Source organism: Schistocerca nitens, chromosome 4 (genome assembly GCF_023898315.1).
Source record: "Schistocerca nitens isolate TAMUIC-IGC-003100 chromosome 4, iqSchNite1.1, whole genome shotgun sequence".
NCBI lineage: Eukaryota > Metazoa > Arthropoda > Insecta > Orthoptera > Acrididae > Schistocerca > Schistocerca nitens.
Genome location: NC_064617.1, coordinates 904,346,875 through 904,366,351, shown reverse-complemented (window position 1 = coordinate 904,366,351; position 19,477 = coordinate 904,346,875). Strand labels below are relative to the sequence as shown.

At 48.9% G+C, this 19,477-nt stretch overlaps 1 protein-coding gene across 1 annotated transcript in view; it reads right to left on the bottom strand.

The window, feature by feature from the left end:
• Positions 1 to 18,047, bottom strand: part of LOC126253465 (beta-1,3-glucan-binding protein-like) — a 117,129-nt gene extending 99,082 nt beyond the window's left edge. The window contains exon 1 of the mRNA XM_049954820.1: positions 17,849 to 18,047. Coding sequence (XP_049810777.1) covers positions 17,849 to 17,987 — 139 coding nt within the window. The 5' untranslated portion in view covers positions 17,988 to 18,047. The remainder of the gene's footprint in view (positions 1 to 17,848) is intronic.
• Positions 18,048 to 19,477: the final 1,430 nt, after the last annotated feature.

The window sequence follows — 19,477 nt, the reverse complement described above, 5'->3', positions numbered from 1 at the left end:
TTGGGAGAAAGTGCGGGAGAGAGTAGTGTTCACCCGCACCCTAAATGTGCGCTCTGCCATAAATGCGCGAAGAAAAAGCGGCAGCCGGCCTCGAAAGCCCCAAGATGGTTGGTTGGTTGGTTTTGGGGAAAGAGACCAAACAGCGAGGTCATCGGTCTCATCGGATTAGGGAAGGAAGTCGGCCGTGCCCTTTCAGAGGAACCATCCCGGCATTTGCCTGGAGCGATTTAGGGAAATCACGGAAAACCTAAATCAGGATGGCCGGACGCGAAAGCCCCAAGAGAACAGTGTGCGGAGGATGCCTGTCCTCCAACAGGTATCGTATGCTCTCTCCAGATCAAAAAATATTGCTACCGTTTGGCGTTTCCGGAGAAAATTGTTCATGATATAAGTGGAGAGAGCAACAATATGGTCAACTGCGGAACGATGCTTTCGGAATCCGCATTGGGCAGGTGTTAAAAGACTGCGGGATTCCAGCCACCACGCTAAACGGTAATTACCATACGCTCCAAAACCTTACAGACACTACTCGTGAGAGAAATGGGGCGATAGCTAGAGGGGAGATGTTTGTCCTTTCCAGGTTTCGGAACAGGAACGACGATAGCTTCCCGCCATCGTCTGGGAAAAGTACTGTCGGTCCAAATTCGATTATAAAGGCGAAGGAGGTAACGCAGACTATGGGTTGATAAATGCAGCAACATTTGGACGTGGATACCATCCGGTCCTGGGGCGGAGGAGCGAGAAGAAGAGAGTGCATGTTGGAGTTCCCGCAAGGAGAAAACAGTATTGTAGCTTTCGCGATTTTGAGAGGAGAAAGCAAGATGTCGCACTTCCGCTGCACGTTTCTTCGGGAGAAACGCTGGCGGGTAATTTGAAGAGCTCGAAATCTCGGCAAAGTGCTGACCCAACGAGTTAGAAATTGCGACGGGGTCCACTAATGTGTCATGCGCGACAGTGAGCCCAGAGACCGGGGAGAAACTAGGCGCGCCTGAGAACCGTCGAAGCCGACTCCAAACTTCCGAGGAGGGAGTGAAGGTGTTAAATGAGCTAATAAAGAATTTCCAGCTTGCCTTCTTGCTATCGCGGATGACACGACGGCATCGCGCTCTGAGCTGCTTATAGCGGATACAGTTGGCCAAAGTAGGATGGTGGCGGAAAACGCGGAGAGCACGTCGCCGCTCACGTAGAGCATCACGGCATGCCTCGTTCCACCAAGGAACTGGGGGGCGCCGGGGCAATTCGGAGGTGCGTGGTATTGAATGTTCCGCAGCTGTAAGAATAACGTCGGTAATATGTGTGACCTCATCGTCGATGCTGGGAAAGTGACGGTCATCGAATGTCGCTAGAGACGAAAAAAGTGTCCAATCGGCTTGGGCAAACTTCCAGCGTCGCGGGCGCATATATGGCTGTTGAGGCTGCAGTCTAAGGACACATGGAAAGTGGTCACTCGAGTGTGTATCATCAAGGGCGAACCATTCGAAGCGCCGAGCTAGCGGAACAGTACCGACCGCAAGGTCCAAATGAGATAAATTTGTCGTGGAGGCAGACAAAAATGTAGGGACCCCAGTGTTGAGGCAAACTAGATCTGCTTGGTGGAAAACGTCTAGCAATAGTGAGCCACGTGGACAAGGATGTGGAGATCCCCAAAGCGGGTGGTGGGCATTGAAGTCCCCAACCAGCAAATATGGGGGTGGAAGCTGACCAAGAAGATGAAGGAGATCAGCTCGTGCCATTGGTGTGGACGATGGAATGTATACAGTACAAAGAGAGAACGTGTATCCGGAAAGGGAAAGACGGACGGCGACAGCTTGGAAGGAAGTGTTTAAATGGATTGGGTGATAATGGAGAGTTTCATGGAGAAGAATCATGAGTCCTCCATGTGCTGGAGTGCCTTCAACAGAGGGGAGATCATATCGGACCGACTGAAAATGAGGGAGAACAAAGCGGTCATGGGGACGCAGCTTTGTTTCCTGAAGACAAAAGATGACCGGCGAGTAGTATTTTAAGAGGATCGACAATTCATCCCGATTGGCTCGAATACCGCGGATATTCCAGTGGATAATGGACATAGGGTGAACTGGAGATGGAGGAATGTGACCAAGGTCGCTGTCAACTCAACGACTGCTCTGAGCTTGCGACCGACAGCATGGAATGGCATTCAGCCGAAGGCAGAAGATCCTGATCCATAGGTTGGTCAGGAGCAGCTCCTGCCACCAGCGACCGGCCGGTTGATCGGCCGCCAGCAGTGCGCCTCGGCGACACAGAAGACGGCCGAGGGCGACTTCCGCCAGGTGGTGCTGTAGATGGGACACGCCTTGGCGGAGAAGGAGAGGAACTGGGTTTCTTTGTAGCCTTCTTGGAAGTATGATGTTTAGAGGAAGGAGGAACCGATGGTTGGGAAGTTGCCGTACGTAAAAACTCTTCACGAGTATGCTGTTTTTTCGAAGTCTTGGTGTCTGACTTTTGGGCTCGAGATTTAGCAGAACTCGACGAAGGGTGAGCCAGAGTGGGCAGGCGAAAGTGGTGAGGTTGAACGGGCGATCTTTGCGCTGGCCGATCTGACGACCGTGGCACTAAAGGTGAGGTCGCATGTCTGCGTGGCCGCCTCCTTTGTTGGCCGATGAGAAGCAAGGACAGCGCTGTATTTTCCTTTCTGAGGCACGGTGGGCTGTCGACTGGCGAATAATTTTCGAGCAGCAAAGGTCGACACCTTTTCCTTTACTCTAATTTCCTGGATGAGCTTTTCGTCCTTTTAAACGGGACAATCTCGAGAGGAAGCGGCGTGGTCACCCATACAGTTGATGCAGCGAGGGGACAGAGGTGGACAAGCACCCTCATGGGCATCCCTGCCACACGTAACACATTTGGCCGGATTGGAACAGGACTGGCTGGTGTGATTGAACCGCTGGCACCGATAGCAACGCGTAGGGTTTGGGACGTAAGGGCGAACGGAAATTATCTCATAGCCGGCTTTGATTTTCGATGGGAGTTGAACTTTGTCAAATGTCAAGAAGACAGTGCGGGTTGGAATGATGTTCGTGTCAACCCTTTTCATAACCCTATGAACAGCCGTTACGCCCTGGTCAGACAGGTAGTGCTGAATTTCTTCGTCAGACAGTCCATCGAGGGAGCGTGTATAAACCACTCCACGCGAGGAATTTAAGGTACGGTGCGGTTCCACCCGGACAGGGAAGGTGTGTAGTAGTGACGTACGCAGCAATTTTTGTGCCTGGAGGGCACTGACTGTTTCTAACAACAGGGTGCCATTCCGTAATCTGGAACAAGACTTTACAGGACCTGCAATTGCGTCGACACCTTTCTGAATAATGAATGGGTTGACCGTGGAGAAGTCGTGACCTTCGTCAGACCGAGAAACAACAAGGAACTGTGGCAACGATGGAAGAACTGACTGTGGTTGAGACTCAGTGAACTTACGTTTGTGAGCAGACATAGTGGAAGGTGAGGAAACCATTGCGGAAGAATCCCCCATGATTACCGGCGTCTCCGATGGCGCGCTCCTCCCTTGTGGGGGCCCTCTCTGAGGGCACTCCCGCCTTAGGTGATTGTTCACACCTCAGGTCACACCTCCCGACAAACGGACGGAGGGACCAATCGGCACTTTCGGAAGGTATCAGCTCGGGTAATCACCCCTCCTTGGGCCTGGCCGTTACCAGGGGGTACGTACGTGTCCTACCTGTCTACCCGGGGCGGGGAGTTACGCGTTACCCCGTCACCGGCTACGCATGGAAGTGCGTGGGTCGGCCTTCAGACACGCACAGGGAAGAAGAAAGAGAAAGGGAAAGGAAAGAAGAGAGGTCTCAAACGCCGCAGCGGAGAAAAGGGTAGAGAGAAGAGGTAAGGAAAAGAGAAGGACAAAGGAAGGATGAAGACTTTCAAGCAAGGAAGGCGAAGAATGTGGTACATTTACAAGCGTCCGTCTCCGGACGTAGGCGCAAACCATACCCCCAGTGGGGGAGAAAGGGAAGGAAAGAGCCAGAGGCGAGGGGGGGGGGCGAAGATGGGGGATGGGGAAGGATGCGGAAAGGGAAGGTATGCAGCTCGGAAAGGAAGGAAGGCCACATCAGCTCGGGGTCCCGTGCTCGCTACGCACGTATCCACAAAAGAATTGTGGATCCCCTGGGGGGGGGGGGGGCACGGTTGGTTGGTTGGTTTGAGGATTAAAGGGACCAAACTGCAGAGGTCATCGGTCCCTTGTTTCATAAACACACAGAGCACAGGGAAACCATCCATTAGTCATTCGAAGCACAAGATAAAAATTCCAGGGGAAGAAAATCCCCAAGGTCAGTAATAAAGAAACATGGAAAACGGAGCACAGCAACAAAAACAACACAGAGAAGAAAGGCAGAAGGAATTAAAACTGCACAGCAGAGGACTGTGGTTGGCTGATCACGAAAATAATAGGATGAGCCAGCCACTCTGCAACACGTTAAAATCTCCAGCCTAAAAGATTAGGGTGGAGTCGAATTACAACACAAAACAAAGTAAAAGATACAGCACAAAAGAGGGTGATGTAATAAAATTAAATGGACCTATAAAAGCCGCTTGCGCGAATAAAACTTAAAACACGATCTGCCATAGAGACATTGTCACCTAAAAGAGATGATAAATCACCCTGGAGATTAAAAGCACGCCTGAGAGCGGTTAAAAGAGGACATTCCAACAACAGATGGGCCACCGTCATGGTTGCACCACAGCGACAACGAGGGGGGTCCTCTCGATGCAGCAGATGACCATGCGTCAGCCAGGAGTGACCAATGTGGAGCCTACAGAGAATAACAGAATCCCTGCGAGAGGCCCGCATGGAGGAACCCCACACGGTCGTGGTCTTCTTTACACGCCGCAGCTTGTTGGGTACAGACAGAGTGCGCCATTCGTCTGCCCACATCCCAAAGACCCGACGGCGTAACACCGATCGGAGATCAGTGGCCGGGAGGCCGATCTCCAACGGCAGTTTGCGGGTGGCTTCTTTAGCTAACTTGTCGGCGTGTTCGTTTCCCGCTATCCCAACGTGTCCCGGGGTCCATATGAACACCACTGAACGTCCCCGCTGGTCAAGAGCATGAACGGACTCCTGGATGGCAACAACAATGGGATGGCGTGGGTAGCACTGGTCAAGAGCCTGCAGACTACTGAGAGAGTTACTGCAAATGACAAAAGACTCTCCAGTGCTGGTACGAATACGCTCAAGGGCACGAAAAATGGCCGTTATCTCTGCGGTGTAAACACTGCAGCCGTCCGGCAAGGAGCGCTGGTCTACATAGTCCGCATGAGCATAAGCGTACCCCACACGGCCATCAACCATCGAGCCATCTGTATAGATAGCCTCCGAGTCGCGGGATGCGTCGAGGAGAGCAAGAAATTGGCGGCGCAAGACTGCAGGAGGAACTGAATCCTTTTGCCATTGTGAGAGCTCCAGCCGAAGCTGCGGCCGACGAATACACCAAGGTGGTGTATGTTGGTGGACCTGAAAAGCAGATGGAAGAGGCGAAGTCTCGAGGTCACTAAGGAGTGACCTAACACGGATCCCAATGGGATGGCCCGATCGAGGCCGCCGGCGTGGGATATGGACTGCCGCATTGGCGAAAAGAAGACGGTAGTTAGGGTGACGAGGCGAACAACGAACGTGGGCAGCATAGTTGGCTAAGAGTTGTAGACGCCGAATGTGGAGCGGAGGAACCCCAGCCTCAGCAAGTAGGCTATTAACAGGACTTGTGCGGAATGCTCCTGTCGCCTGTCTAACCCCACAGTGGTGAACGGGGTCCAGCAGTTGCAACGCTGAGGGCGACGCTGAGCCATACGCCACACTCCCATAATCCAGTCTGGACAGCACAAGGGCTTTGTAGAGCTGCAGCAGCGTGTTACGATCTGCACCCCAAGTTGTGTTGCACAGGCAGCGGAGGGCATTCAGATGCTGCCAGCACTGACGCTTGAGCTGACGAATATGTGGAAGCCAAGTAAGCCGGGCATCGAACAGCAATCCCAGAAAACGGTAAGTGTCAACAACCCTGAGCATAGCATCCTGAAGATAGAGCTCAGGGTGGGGATGGACAGTTCGACGCCGACAAAAGTGCATAACACAAGTCTTCGCAGGAGAAAACTGAAACCCATGGGCTAGGGCCCACGCCTGCGCCTTGCGTATGGCTCCCTGCAACCGACGTTCTGCAACACCAATGGTGGAGGAGCTGAAAAAGACGCAGAAATCGTCAGCATATAACGTGGGTGAGACAGACGACCCTACTGCTGCTGCAAGGCCATTAATGGCCACAAGGAAAAGGGGCACGCTCAATACAGAGCCCTGTGGAACGCCGTTCTCCTGGATATGAAGTGAACTATGGGATGTGCCAATTAAAACGCGGAATGTCCGAAGAGATAAAAAATTCTGAATAAAAATGGGGAGAGAGCCCCGGAGACCCCACCCGTGCAATGTGGCGAGAATATGGTGCCGCCACGTCGTGTCATATGCTCTGGAGAGGTCGAAAAAGACGGAGACGAGGTGTTGGCGCCTGGAAAAAGCAGTGCGGATTGCAGACTCAAGGAAGACCAAAGTATCGGCGGTGGAACGGCCCTGACGGAATCCGCTCTGGCACTGAGCCAGAAGACCCCGAGTCTCGAGCAGCCAACACAGCCGTCGACTCACCATACGTTCCAGTAGCTTGCACAGGGTATTCGTCAAGCTGATGGGCCGATAGCTATCCACAGTAAGCGGGTCCTTACCAGGCTTCAGCACCGGAATGATGGTACTTTCTCGCCACTGCGACGGAAAGACACCATCGCCCCATATGCGGTTGAAAATGGCAAGAACAAATCGCTGACAGTCCGGGGACAGGTGTTTGAGCATCTGATTGTGGACGCCATCGGGCCCAGAGGCTGTATCGGGGCACTGTGCCAGGGCGCTTTGGAGTTCCCACAAACTAAATGGGGCGTTATACGTCTCAGGGTGACGAGAAGCAAAAGAAAGCCGTTTGCGTTCCTCCCGGCGTTTAAGCGCACGAAACGCAGGCGGGTAAGTCCCCGACGCAGAGGCCCGTTGATGGTAAGCCCTGGGACACCTGTAGAGTGCTGCACTCCAAAGAAGCGCCGAATCTTCATCCACACCTGGGAGGGTGAAGTACAGGAACCAATGGTGGAAACGTACCTCTCCCAGCACTCCTGTTTCCGCCGTTTGATGAGCCGCCGTGCCTGAGCACGGAGACGTTTGAAGAAAATTAGGTTCTCCAAAGACGGGTGCCGCTTATGTCGCTGAAGAGCCCGCCGACGTCCTTTAATGGCGTCAGCGACCTCTGGAGACCACCAAGGCACTGACTTTCGCCGGGGGCACCCTAACGAACGAGGAATGGTACGTTCCGCAGCGGAAACAACCGCTGCAGTCAGTGTCTCAACCGCCACATCGATGGTACCATGGGGGACAGATTCAACAGTGGCAGCAGATGAGAACGCGTCCCAGTTTGCCTTGCTAAATGCCCATCTAGGCGAACGTTCAAGGGAGCGACGCTGTGATAGTGAAAGGAAGATCGGAAAATGGTCGCTACCACACAAGTCCTCGTGGACTCTCCAGTGGACCGATGGTACAAGCCCTGGGCTGCACAACGACAGATCTATGGCCGAGAACGTGCCATGCGCCACACTGAAATGTGTGGCAGCGCCAGTGTTTAAGAGGCGGAGGTCGAGGTGGGAGATGAGATTCTCGACCTCTCTGCCTCGGCCAGTAACCTTCGTTCCACCCCACAGGAGATAGTGGGCGTTAAAATCCCCCAGGAGAAGAAAAGGCGTGGGGAGTTGGGCGACAAGTGCAGCCAATTCGGTCAGGGAGACTGTACCACCTGGAGGGAGATAGACACTGCAGACGGTTATGTCCTGGGTAGTCCTTACGCGTACAGCCACAGCTTCCAATGATGTTTGAAGGGGCACAGGAGCACTATATACAGAGGTAAGGACATACACGCAGGCTCCACCTGACACACAATTGTAAGTGCTACGGTTGCAGTAATAACCCCTGTATCCATGAAGGACAGGGGTCCGCATTGCCGGGAACCAGGTTTCCTGGAGGGCAATGCAGAAAGCAGGTGTCATGCTTAGAAGCTGTCGTAGCTCAGGGAGATGGCTAAAATAACCGCCACAATTCCACTGGAGGATTGTACAAAGCGTGTCCTGTAACGGCATTAAGGTACTGAAAAAGCAAATTACTTCACAGACTCACATGCTGCCACCGACTGAGTGACTGACGTCGCAACTGCCATCGTATTTGAGATGGCGAGATCGAGGTCATCAGGGGACGCAAAGAGCTCGACCTCATCCTCAGAGGCTGAGCTGACAGGAAGCGTTGGCGCGGGAACCACCGGGTCTTTAGGCTTCTTAGAGAGCTTCCTCTTCTCTCTCTTGTCTTTGGGAGGAGGGTTCGCATGCTGGGAGGGCTTTCCTGATGCATTGTCAGGAACAGAGGAAGAGCGTGAAGCCCTTCGACCAGCAGCTGGTGGGTTCCTCAGCCACTGGCTAGCGTCTTGCGAGACACTGGTAAAATCCTTGGAAGGGACTCCCCCAAGGGACCCCTTCCGAACGAGTGAGGCCTGAGGAGGCTGTTGCCTCTCCGGCTGAGCAGCCGGAGAAGGCTGTTGCTTCTCCAGCTGAGGAGCCGGAAGAGACTCTTGCCTCTCCGGCTGAGCAGTCGGAGGAGGCTGGGGCCCCTCCGGCTGAGAGGCGGGGATGGATGTCCCCAGTTGTTTGGGGTCCACTGCTCCCAAACCGGGTGTTTGGGGAGCAGTGGAAGAGAGTGTGGACCCTACTAGCGGTGGGGCAGGCGTAACTTTACCATTCTGTGGGCCAACTGAGAAGGGAGTCTTTGCAGGAACTGGTGGCGGCAGAGTTGCAGCAGCATAACTCCTCAACATAGATGTGGGGTTGAGCCGTTCTAGGTTCTTCCTTGCCTCTTGGTAAGTTAAACGGTCCAGGGTCTCAATTTCTTGTATCTTCCGCTCTCTTTGGTAGACTGCACAGTCTGGCGAGCAGGGAGAATGATGCTCCCCACAGTTAACGCAGGTGGGAGGCGGAGCACATGGAGCATTAGGATGTGAAGGTCGTCCACAATCACGACACGTGGGGCTGGCAGTGCATCTGGAGGACATATGTCCGAACTTCCAGCACTGGAAGCATCGCATAGGGGGTGGGACACAGGGCTTGACATCGCACCGGTAGATCATGACCTTGACCTTCTCAGGCAAGCAGTCACCCTCAAAGGCCAGGATGAAGGCACCAGTAGCGACCCTATTATCCTTGGGCCCCCTAAAGACACGACGGACAAAGTGCACACCTCGTCGTGCCAGGTTCTCCCGTAGCTCGTCATCAGACTGTAGCAGAAGATCTTTATGAAAGATAATCCCCTGGACCAAATTTAAGGACTTATGGGGAGTGACAGTAACGGGGATGTCACCAAGCTTCTCACAGGCGAGTAATGCCTGGGACTGTGCAGATGAAACTGCTTGTATCAAAATAGCCCCGCTCCTCATTTTGGAAACAGATGCCACTTCCCCAAACTTATCTTCAAGATGGTGAACAAAGAAGAGAGGCTTAGTCCCCAAAAACGAATCCCCATCGGTTCTGCTGCACACAAGGTATCGCGGTGAATACGGCTCCTGTCTGTCCACAGCCCTACGTTCCTCCCATGGCGTGGCTAGGGAAGGGAACGATTTGGGGTTATATGTCACAGCATTAAATTCTGTCTTACCGCGCTTAGAGACGTTGGCGGTCGTGCGACCACCGGATTGAGACTTCACCCGCTTCATTGCGGGGCATCCGCCCCGTGGCCACCCACTCCGATCAGGGGCTCTCCCCACGGGCGCCACCCAGCCACAGCAAAGGCCACCTGGCAGGATGGCCGTTGCCGGGAGTCCTGATGCCCCAGAGAGACGAGCATCGACTCCTTGGCTTACGTGGGGAGGTGTCAGCTCAGGCATCGGCAGTACGATCCCTGTGTTGTCAGGGGGCTACAACCTAGAGGGTACATGACGACCCCACCACAACGGGCTGGCTACCATGCTGGGTTTTGGGTGTCATGGGTAGTCCATAGTGATCGTGGGTGCAGATGGTGACGCACTAAGGGCGTTACGTACACAATCCATCAGGTGGGTATGCACAAAATGACGAATGGAGGGTGCAGTGACGACGCCAAGACGATCAAGAGTGCCAAGGCCTTAGGGCACAGAGGACTGATGGTGCACCACGTAAGGTGTCCTTCCCCAAAAGGCTCGTACTTCTGTGGAATTTGGAAAAATGGAGGTCAAACCCTAATGGGGACCATCACATTAAGGCCGAAACGTTTGAGACTCCTTTTAGTCGCCTCTTACGACAGGCAGGAATACCGCGGGCCTATTCTAACCCCCGAACCCGCAGGGGGGCATTGGCACGGAATAGCAGTGTTAGACAGTCATGCATTGGCTTGTGACCGGGCAATGCATTCTCCTCTGCTGTTAAAAAGGTACGCTTCGACGTCTTTTTTCCAGAACAGGCCTGTCTCGTCACAATTAAAAACCTGTTGCGGCAGATGACCCTCAGATGAAGTTCCCTGCTGCCTTTGTGTCGGAGCTGGCTGCTTCGCCGTGGCTAACTATGCTGTGGATGCCGGGTCTTAAACTCTTCAAACCACCCACAGCTACCGTTAAACACTTCCTCGGCCGTTAATGATCCTGGTGTTTCCTTAACGAGGTCGGCGAAAATCGTCCCCGCCTTCTCACACGTGATGCTCTCGTTAGTAATGGCTCCTTGCAATTGCTTTATATTTATCTGTTGCTTAAATACTTTTCACTCCCTTTGAAGCACCGATCTCGGTAATCTTGTCCTTGTTCTCGAGGATGGTGCAAATAGTTGATGTTGACCGACTGTATGTGCGTGCTACATCAGCAATGCTCACACCATGTTCGCGTTTTTCAATGATTTTATGTTTTATGTCTGAGGTCATTTTGTTTCTCTTATGGTTGTCTTCTTGCGGTTTTATCTTCGGCGACATTTCTACGAAGGTTACTAAAATTTGCACACAAGGAACACCGTGAACACAAGTTCAGGTGAATGAGAGATCATAAGCTGCACTCTAAAGATGGTCGCAGAAAGAGCGCTAAATCCAGACTGCGGTACGTACTGAATTCATTGTTACCTACTTGATCCTCTGCTGCCTTCATGACGTCGCACTAAATCGTCGTTACTTGTTATGCGAAAGAGTTCGTTAAGCGAGTAATTTTATGATTTGTTTTGCTCGTTATGCGAACTGCACGTTATAGATGCTCGTTATGCGAGGTTCCACTGTATAACGATTTTCTGCAAGTTGTAGGTATCTGATTGATAATGAAATCAAATTCGTACATATCAAATGTAAAATCATATGAGAAAAGGGAACATTAGCTTAAAATAATGTAAAACACTATCACGTAAACTGTCAACGTGATGAGATAGTTTTCGATGGAAAATGTATTATAATATTGTATAATAAAGAATACGATCCACATCACAGAGGTCGTAATTGTGGTCCGCGGACACGCAAAGCGTTTGTTATCCGTTAGTTTTAAGCATTCTTTAACAATACGATATATATTGGCATTGAATAGTTCGTGAGAAGAGCAGTTCAGCGATTTAACACACGTCCATATTACTTACGATACGCATCACTGAACAGTACGGTAAGGGAGACAAGCAGCAGTCAGAAACTAAACTTTGATGCCTGTAGCGTACTTCCGCCTAAGAAAACTATAAAGGAACAACCAAACTGGTAGGAAAGTGGTTTGGAAACATCAGCTGATTTACCATTTATAAAGACTACCTTGTTTTTAGATCTACAGCTAGCTCAATATGTGACTGACCACACTGACTATCTTCGGAGCTGCAGGAATCCCTGTAAACCCTTATATCCTACCACACGAAACTTCGTTACGACGAACGGCAAACGACGAAGACTCTCGTGGCTGTGTTCTAAGGACAGAATTCAAGCCGCTCAGGTGAGTGCCTTCCATTGTCTGGAGGCGACAGAGGGTGACGGGCCTCCTGCCTCTATGGGTTGAAACGGATAGGGAACTGCTACAATCCAGTTAGTGGCCGAGCCGACAACACTATATTTGCTCGGTGAATCCTAATATGGCATCCGCTAAAAAAGAAACACCTCTTGAGTACGAGTGCCTGATGCCCGTGCCGGTATCGTGTAGCATCCATCTTCAATCAGATACTGAGCACTGCGCTAATTTTAAATAAGACTGTCCATATAGATCCAGGGAGCTGGTGCAACCAAGACCAAACAGCCACTTTGTCAAAATTGGTAGCGAACGAGGTGGCCCAGTGAACACGCATTCTGGAGAACGGTTGTTCAAATTCCCGTCCGGCCATACTTATTTAGGTTTCCCTAAATACCTTAATGCAAATGTTGGAATGGTTCCTATCGAAAGGATACCCATGTCATTCCCTAGACATCCCCAAACCCCGAACTAATGCTCAGCCTCTAATGACATCATCGACGGAACTTAATCTTGATGCCTTCTAACACGTTTGTAGTCGCTTTAACACCAGTAAATTTTATGCTTTCTAACTGTTGAAAATATTTTGTAAAAGAAGTTGATGCTTTGTAAAAGAAGGTGGTGCTGAATTGCGATAGAATACCAAAATTTCTCATACGTTTCTCCCCTTTTCTCCGTCTTGTGTTTTCCATTGATACTACTATATGTAAGCTTATTTTGATTGTAGTAAGAAATACGAGTACATAATAGTTACTTATTGTGTTTAGTACGAAATCCAGACAACAAAGAAATGTAGAATAGAGGGAAAAATCATTAGTCGCAAATTTTTGTACACTGGTAGGAGGTACTGCCACATACTAAAAATCCGACAGGTGGTGTGTGAGTGAGGGTGGACGGGGCTGTCAAAAGATGACTTTAAACTTTTCCTTTAATAACTAAACCGCAAGTTCAGCGAAAAGTTTTTCCAGTACAAAATGCACTGAATTTCCTACAAAAAAGATGCTATTCATTATTTCTCTATTTTCCGTGTTGTAGGTGATGGAAAAAATCACAATTTTGTTGCAATGGCACAAAATTAATGTTTATTGTTGAATCAAATGAGTTAATAATAAACATTAAATGTTTGTACCATATGTAAGTTCACTAGACCAGCATTAAGGGATACATTACTTTCTGGGGGTTTAACAGGGTCATAAATGTCGGACAGAAGTGTGAGGAATGGTACGTTGCCGGATTAAAATCATGCACTACCCTCATTTGTACACTATGTGATCAAAAGTATCCGGACACCCCCAAAAACATGCGTTTTTCATATTAGGTGCATTGTGCTGCCACCTACTGCCATGTACTCCATATCAGCGACTTCAGTCGTCATTAGAAATCGGGAGAGAGAAGAATGGGGCGCTCCGCGGAACTCGCGGACTTCCGACGTGGTCAGTTGATTGGGTGTCACTTGTGTCATACTTGAGATTTCCATAGTCCTAAACATCCGTAGGTCCACTGTTTCCGATGTGATAGAGAAGTGGAAACATGAAGGGACACTTACAGCACAAAAGCGTACAGGCCGACCTCGTCTGTTGACTGACGGAGACCGCCGACATTTGAAGAAGATCGTAATGTGTAATAGGCAGACATCTATCCAGACCATCGCACAGGAATTCCAAACTGCATCAGAAACCACGGCAAGTACTGTGACAGTTAGGTGGGAAGTGAGGAAACTTTGATTTCATGGTCTAGCGACTGCCTATAAGCCACACATCACGCCAGTAAAAGCCAAACGACGCCTCGCTTGGTGTAAGGAACGTAAACATTGGACGATTGAACAGTGGGAAAACGTTGGGTGGAATGACGAATCACAGTACACGATGTGGCGATCAGATTAATGTGTGGGTATGGCGAATGCCCCGTGGACGTCATCTGCCAACCTGTGTAGTGCCAACATAATTCGGCGACGGTGGTGTTAAGGTGTGGTGGTGTTTTTCATGGAGAGGGCATGTACCCGTTGTTTTGCGAGGCACCATCACATCACAGACCTACATTGATGTTTTAAGCACCTTCTTGCTTCCCACTGTTGAAGAGCAATTCGGGGAATGCGATTGCATCTTTCAACACGATCGAGCACCTGTTCATAATGTGCGGCCTCTTGCGGAGCGGTTACACGACAATAACATCCCTGTAATGGACTGGTCTGCACAAAGTCCTGACCAGAATCCTATGAAACACCTTTGGAATGTTTTGGAACGCCGACTTCGTCCCAGATCCCACCGACGGACATCGATACCTCTCCTCAGTGCAGCACTCCGTGAAGAATGGGCTGCCATTCCCAAAGAAACCTTCCAGCACCTGACTGAACGTATGCCTGCGTGAGTGGAAGTTGTCATCAAGGATAAGGGTGGAACACCACCATACTGAATTCCAGTATTACCGATGGACGGCGCCACGAACTTTTAAGTCATTTTCAGCCAGGTGTCCGGATATTTTTGATCAAGTAGTGTACGTCCGCAAACGGCAGAGAGCAGGCGCATCCCCATTTTCTCCACCTCACAGCAACTACACATCGTTTCACGAAGTTATACTGACCTTTCAGCAGGTCGCCTTGTGAATTACTGGCGACAGTCTCAGGCATGCCAGATAGGAGATGCTAAATTAAGTCGCATCTGGACAGATTCTATGTAAATCTCTGCACTCTGTTCTGCATTACTAGATGGGAAACTGATTCCTTGCCATTCTGTACGGCAGTCGTAGTGATCTTCTGGGGCAACTTTCTCCACCATGAATGCTACTCACTTTTCAGTTTACCAACAGACTATACCTCCCCAGCATTCCAATCCAGTTCACTTATGTAAGTATTCAAAATAACCTCAGTGAGCTAGGATTTATATAGTGGAGTTATTTTCAGTTTATTCAGTACTTATTTGCAGTTACTAAGTGAGCTTTACGTAAAATACGTTCCTACAAACAATGGTTGGGAAGCGCATAACTTGTGAATAGATGGCTGGCTTTAAGGCGACGGCCAAATGCTAATAAATAAAATTTTTAATTTGTAAGTGTGATGATGTCGGTGATCACGTTATGTTGGTGAGAAATGGACTGTACTGGTAAATGTGGTTTCTTGCTGTTATCTGTTGTTGGTAACATTGTACAGCCGGGTAATTGTTGTAGTCACTTGGTGGTGAACTAATGAATGACCAGAAAGTTATTGCACTTATCTCGCCATCAACTGTTACTAGTAGACGTCTTCCATTCAGAAACTGCTGGCACTTGCAGAGAGGGCTGCGCTGAATGGAACCACTTACCATATATACACACACATATGTCTTGCAAGGTGTCTGAGGAATAGGACTGTTCATCGTCAGATCTGCTGTAACGCATTGCTGGACTTGAGTTGAAATAAATGAAGTTCAACGACACTTAGGCTGCTTACTTTTTTACAGAGAGTCATTACAAGCTTACTAGCCTCAAGGTTTTGACACAGCTAAGGCTGGGGTTATACATTTCATTCTCATTATGCTGCGAACGAAGTATTCCAGCCCATTGAAGTTTTTTGTCTACTCACATGAGAGCTGGACAGAAAATGTTGGGGAGGTATAGTCAGTCTGTAAACTAAAAAGCGAGCAGCGCTTACATTGGGAGAAACAGCCTCTCTCGGAAGAACACTAAAGCTGCCGTACAGGGTGACCAAGAATCAATTTCCCTGTAGCAGTGTAGAACCTTGTGCAGAGATTTTTAACGATTCTTTTTATATGAGTTTCTTGCGTTATTATTATTATTATTATTATTATTATTGACTCATATCTTATCAGAATAACTTTATGAAACACCCTATAGTTGCTTTTTGTGACAGTGCGGGAGAGAGAGAGAGAGAGAGAGAGAGAGAGAGAGAGAGAGATTCATCTGCTCGCTCTTCAGTTTGCAAACCTAAGGAGGAGGTAAGTGTATTATAATCCGGCGACCTACCTTACGTCGCGATTTTACGCTCCACCCTGTCATGCCCTCAGAACACAATTTATCCCTTAGTACGGTTCTGCTGCACTTAGCTGTGGTACGTTTAACATTTGTTCTTAACCCATTTTATGGAACAATTTTATACAACTAAAAAATGTATTAATCTGCTATTTTTCCATCCCCTGCAACGCAGAAACTATTAGTCTGCAAGAAAAAATAAACAGCAGCTTTTTCGTGGGAAGTTTAATGCAGTTTACTTTCGTATCAGCAAAGATTTTCGCTGGAAGCTTCGGTTTTCGCATTATTCAAGAAAAACTCGGAGAGAGACCTTTAAATGTCACGTGGTAAGAATATATGACTGTCGCAAGTAAATGTGATAAAAATTGAGAGCAGGTGAGATGCTGCATAGACCTCTCCCAGAAATGAAAAACTGGTGTGAACTTTGTTACAACAAAGGAATTCAAGAGACGAAACTTCCAAAATGAAGCGCAAGAATCAAAATGTGGTACTTCTGTGGAACAAAAAGGAGGTACGTACGTCTGGAGGTCTATTCCTTACACCTCTGTGTTGCAGACGGACGGTACACCATGACACAGACAAAAATTTGAATATAGGGAACAGACACGTCAATGACCGGATGGAAGTTCATAATTCTGCGGGGTGGGGGAGTGGGTTTCGAGGGAGATTTGAACACAGATCGCCCACTTGGCAGTCCAATACTGACCACATAACCACGACGCCGTGGCTACTCGTCTTAGCTCGATGCCGCATATCTTGACTTGGGCCGTTCCCTGTTTCTATTTTGCTTTTTTCACAGTTCAGTACACCTTCCCGTTTTCATGCTTGATCTGTGTTCAATTTTCGACGAGCTGTCACTGATTCATCTTATCACTAAATCTGATGAGGGCGTGATGGGGAGTTTCCCTTATAAGAAGCAAAAAGCGTTATTGTTTCATGTGTCAGCAACAGTACTAAACGTTGCGGGGAGATCTAGGATTTAATTGACGACAAAGGTGCCGATTTCCGTCATCAGGCACTCTGTACCACGACCTCTTCTCTCATTGCCAAATAATGGGAATAGAAGATTCTTCCACCACCAGGACTCAAACCAGCTATTTCTGAGCACCATAACACTATAACATTGCCTTAGCGACCCCTACAGAAGCAGTCTTAAGGCGGTATTATTATGGTGATAGCCTGACAGAAACGCTGAGTGTGTAAACAAGCAGCACAAAATTTTTCCGATACGTGACTGCTTGCAATGTAAAATCTTCTTTAAATACTGTTGTCATACACCGTGTACATATACCTTTAAAATATTTGTTTTCAAGGAAACTAACTTCCCACTTTCGTCACACTGCGCGCACAGAACACCAGCCAGTTGATGAAATTTTCAATGATTATCAGCCTATTACCAGTGTCGTCCTAAATCTATGTTTCTAACAAATGACTCTTCACCTTCAGCTGAAGGTGAGTAAGAAACTCTTTGCAACATTCATTCATAACTACGTTACCGTAAGCTTCAGAAGATTTCATCAGTGAAATTCGCCAAAAAATCTTACATCATAATATCTACCACTTTTTAAGTTTGTTGTTGATTTTTCGGAATGGAAGGTAATGCCCACTAAAGGTTCAACAGAATAGGAACGTGGTCGGTCACTAAGCAACGAACAGGCGCAATTTCATTATATCAGCGCACACTCCGCTGCAGAGTGAAAATCTCATTCTGGATTTACGAATTAATTACTACGCAAACTCACGAAAACTAAGCTAAATAAGTGTGTAGTGATATCAGATTTTGCAGTGAAGGGTAGTATTACAACTAGCAGATAGTGAAGCGTGCTCGCTGACGGAACGGCCTCACGCAGGTATACTAGTAGATATAACAGACAGTTTACCCGGTATGGATATGCGGAGTCCCCTCGGGCTGAGGGCCTCGATGAGTGGCGGCGGCACCGTGTAGAAGGGCGACTGCGCTGTCGACCGCTGCAGCAGCGTCAGCAGGGCACAAGCGAGCGGCAGCACAGGCGGCGCCATTGCGAACGTGGAACGGTTGGTCCAGCCCGGCCGAAGGTGCACGGAGCTCTGGCGGCCCGCTTCCCGTTTCCCGCCACTGTGTGCCGCCACGAGGCTGCCGCCAATCAGGGGACTGCCCGCCGCTGACGTCACAAGAGCGCAGCTGCGCGCGTCACACCCAGCAGACAGTGCACTCTGCTGGGCGAAGAACTGCCACAAGACAGATCGTAGAGCTCACCATTGAAAATGTTGGGTGTTTAGAAACTCGTTACTGTAAGCCCAGTGTACACGGAGGCACTTGCGAAACTTAAGTTTCGAAACTGTACTGCTCACTGCTGCACGTGCGCGGCCAAGAGTAGTGAAAGATATTTGGGGAGACTATGCAGTTAAAGGACAACTTCCACGACACACAGCTATTACTAGTGTGTGTTTTTAGGTTAAGTGGCGTTTCAATAAATACGACAGGAAGTCGTATTTATTGGTGATTTCTGGGCAGTTAGTCTATGCACAGGTGCTTATGGGAACGTGTATGATAATCATTACAAGAACAAACGGCGAAACAATACCGCATTTGAGATACATGGTTCAAATAGCTCTGAGCATTATGGGACTTACATCTGAGGTCATCAGTCCCCTAGAACTTGTTGTTGTTGTTGTGGTCTTCAGTCCTGAGACTGATTTGATGCAGCTCTCCATGCTACTCTATCCTGTGCAAGCTTCTTCATCTCCCAGTACCTACTGCAACCTACATCCTTCTGAATCTGCTTAGTGTATTCATCTCTTGGTCTCCCCCTACGATTTTTACCCTCCACGCTGCCCTCCAATACTAAATTGGTGATCCCTTGATGCCTCAGAACATGTCCTACCAACCGATCCCTTCTTCTGGTCAAGTTGTACCACAAACTCCTCTTCTCCCCAATCCTATTCAGTACCTCCTCATTAGTTATGTGATCTACCCATCTAATCTTCAGCATTCTTCTGTAGCACCACATTTCGAAAGCTTCTATTCTCCTCTTGTCCAAACTAATTACCGTCCATGTTTCACTTCCATACATGGCTACACTCCATACAAATACTTTCAGAAATGACTTCCTGACATTTAAATCTATACTCGATGTTAACAAATTTCTCTTCTTCAGAAACGCTTTCCTTGCCATTGCCAGTCTACATTTTATATCCTCTCTACTTCGACCATCATCAGTTATTTTGCTCCCCAAATAGCAAAACTCCTTTACTACTTTAAGTGTCTCATTTCCTAATCTAATACCCTCAGCATCACCCGACTTAATTCGACTACATTCCATTATCTTCGTTTTGCTTTTGTTGATGTTCATCTTATATCCTCCCTTCAAGACACCATCCATTCCGTTCAACTGCTCTTCCAAGTCCTTTGCTGTCTCTGACAGAATTACAATGTCATCGGCGAACCTCAAAGTTTTTATTTCTTCTCCATGGATTTTAATACCTACTCCGATTTTTTCTTTTGTTTCCTTTACTGCTTGCTCAATATA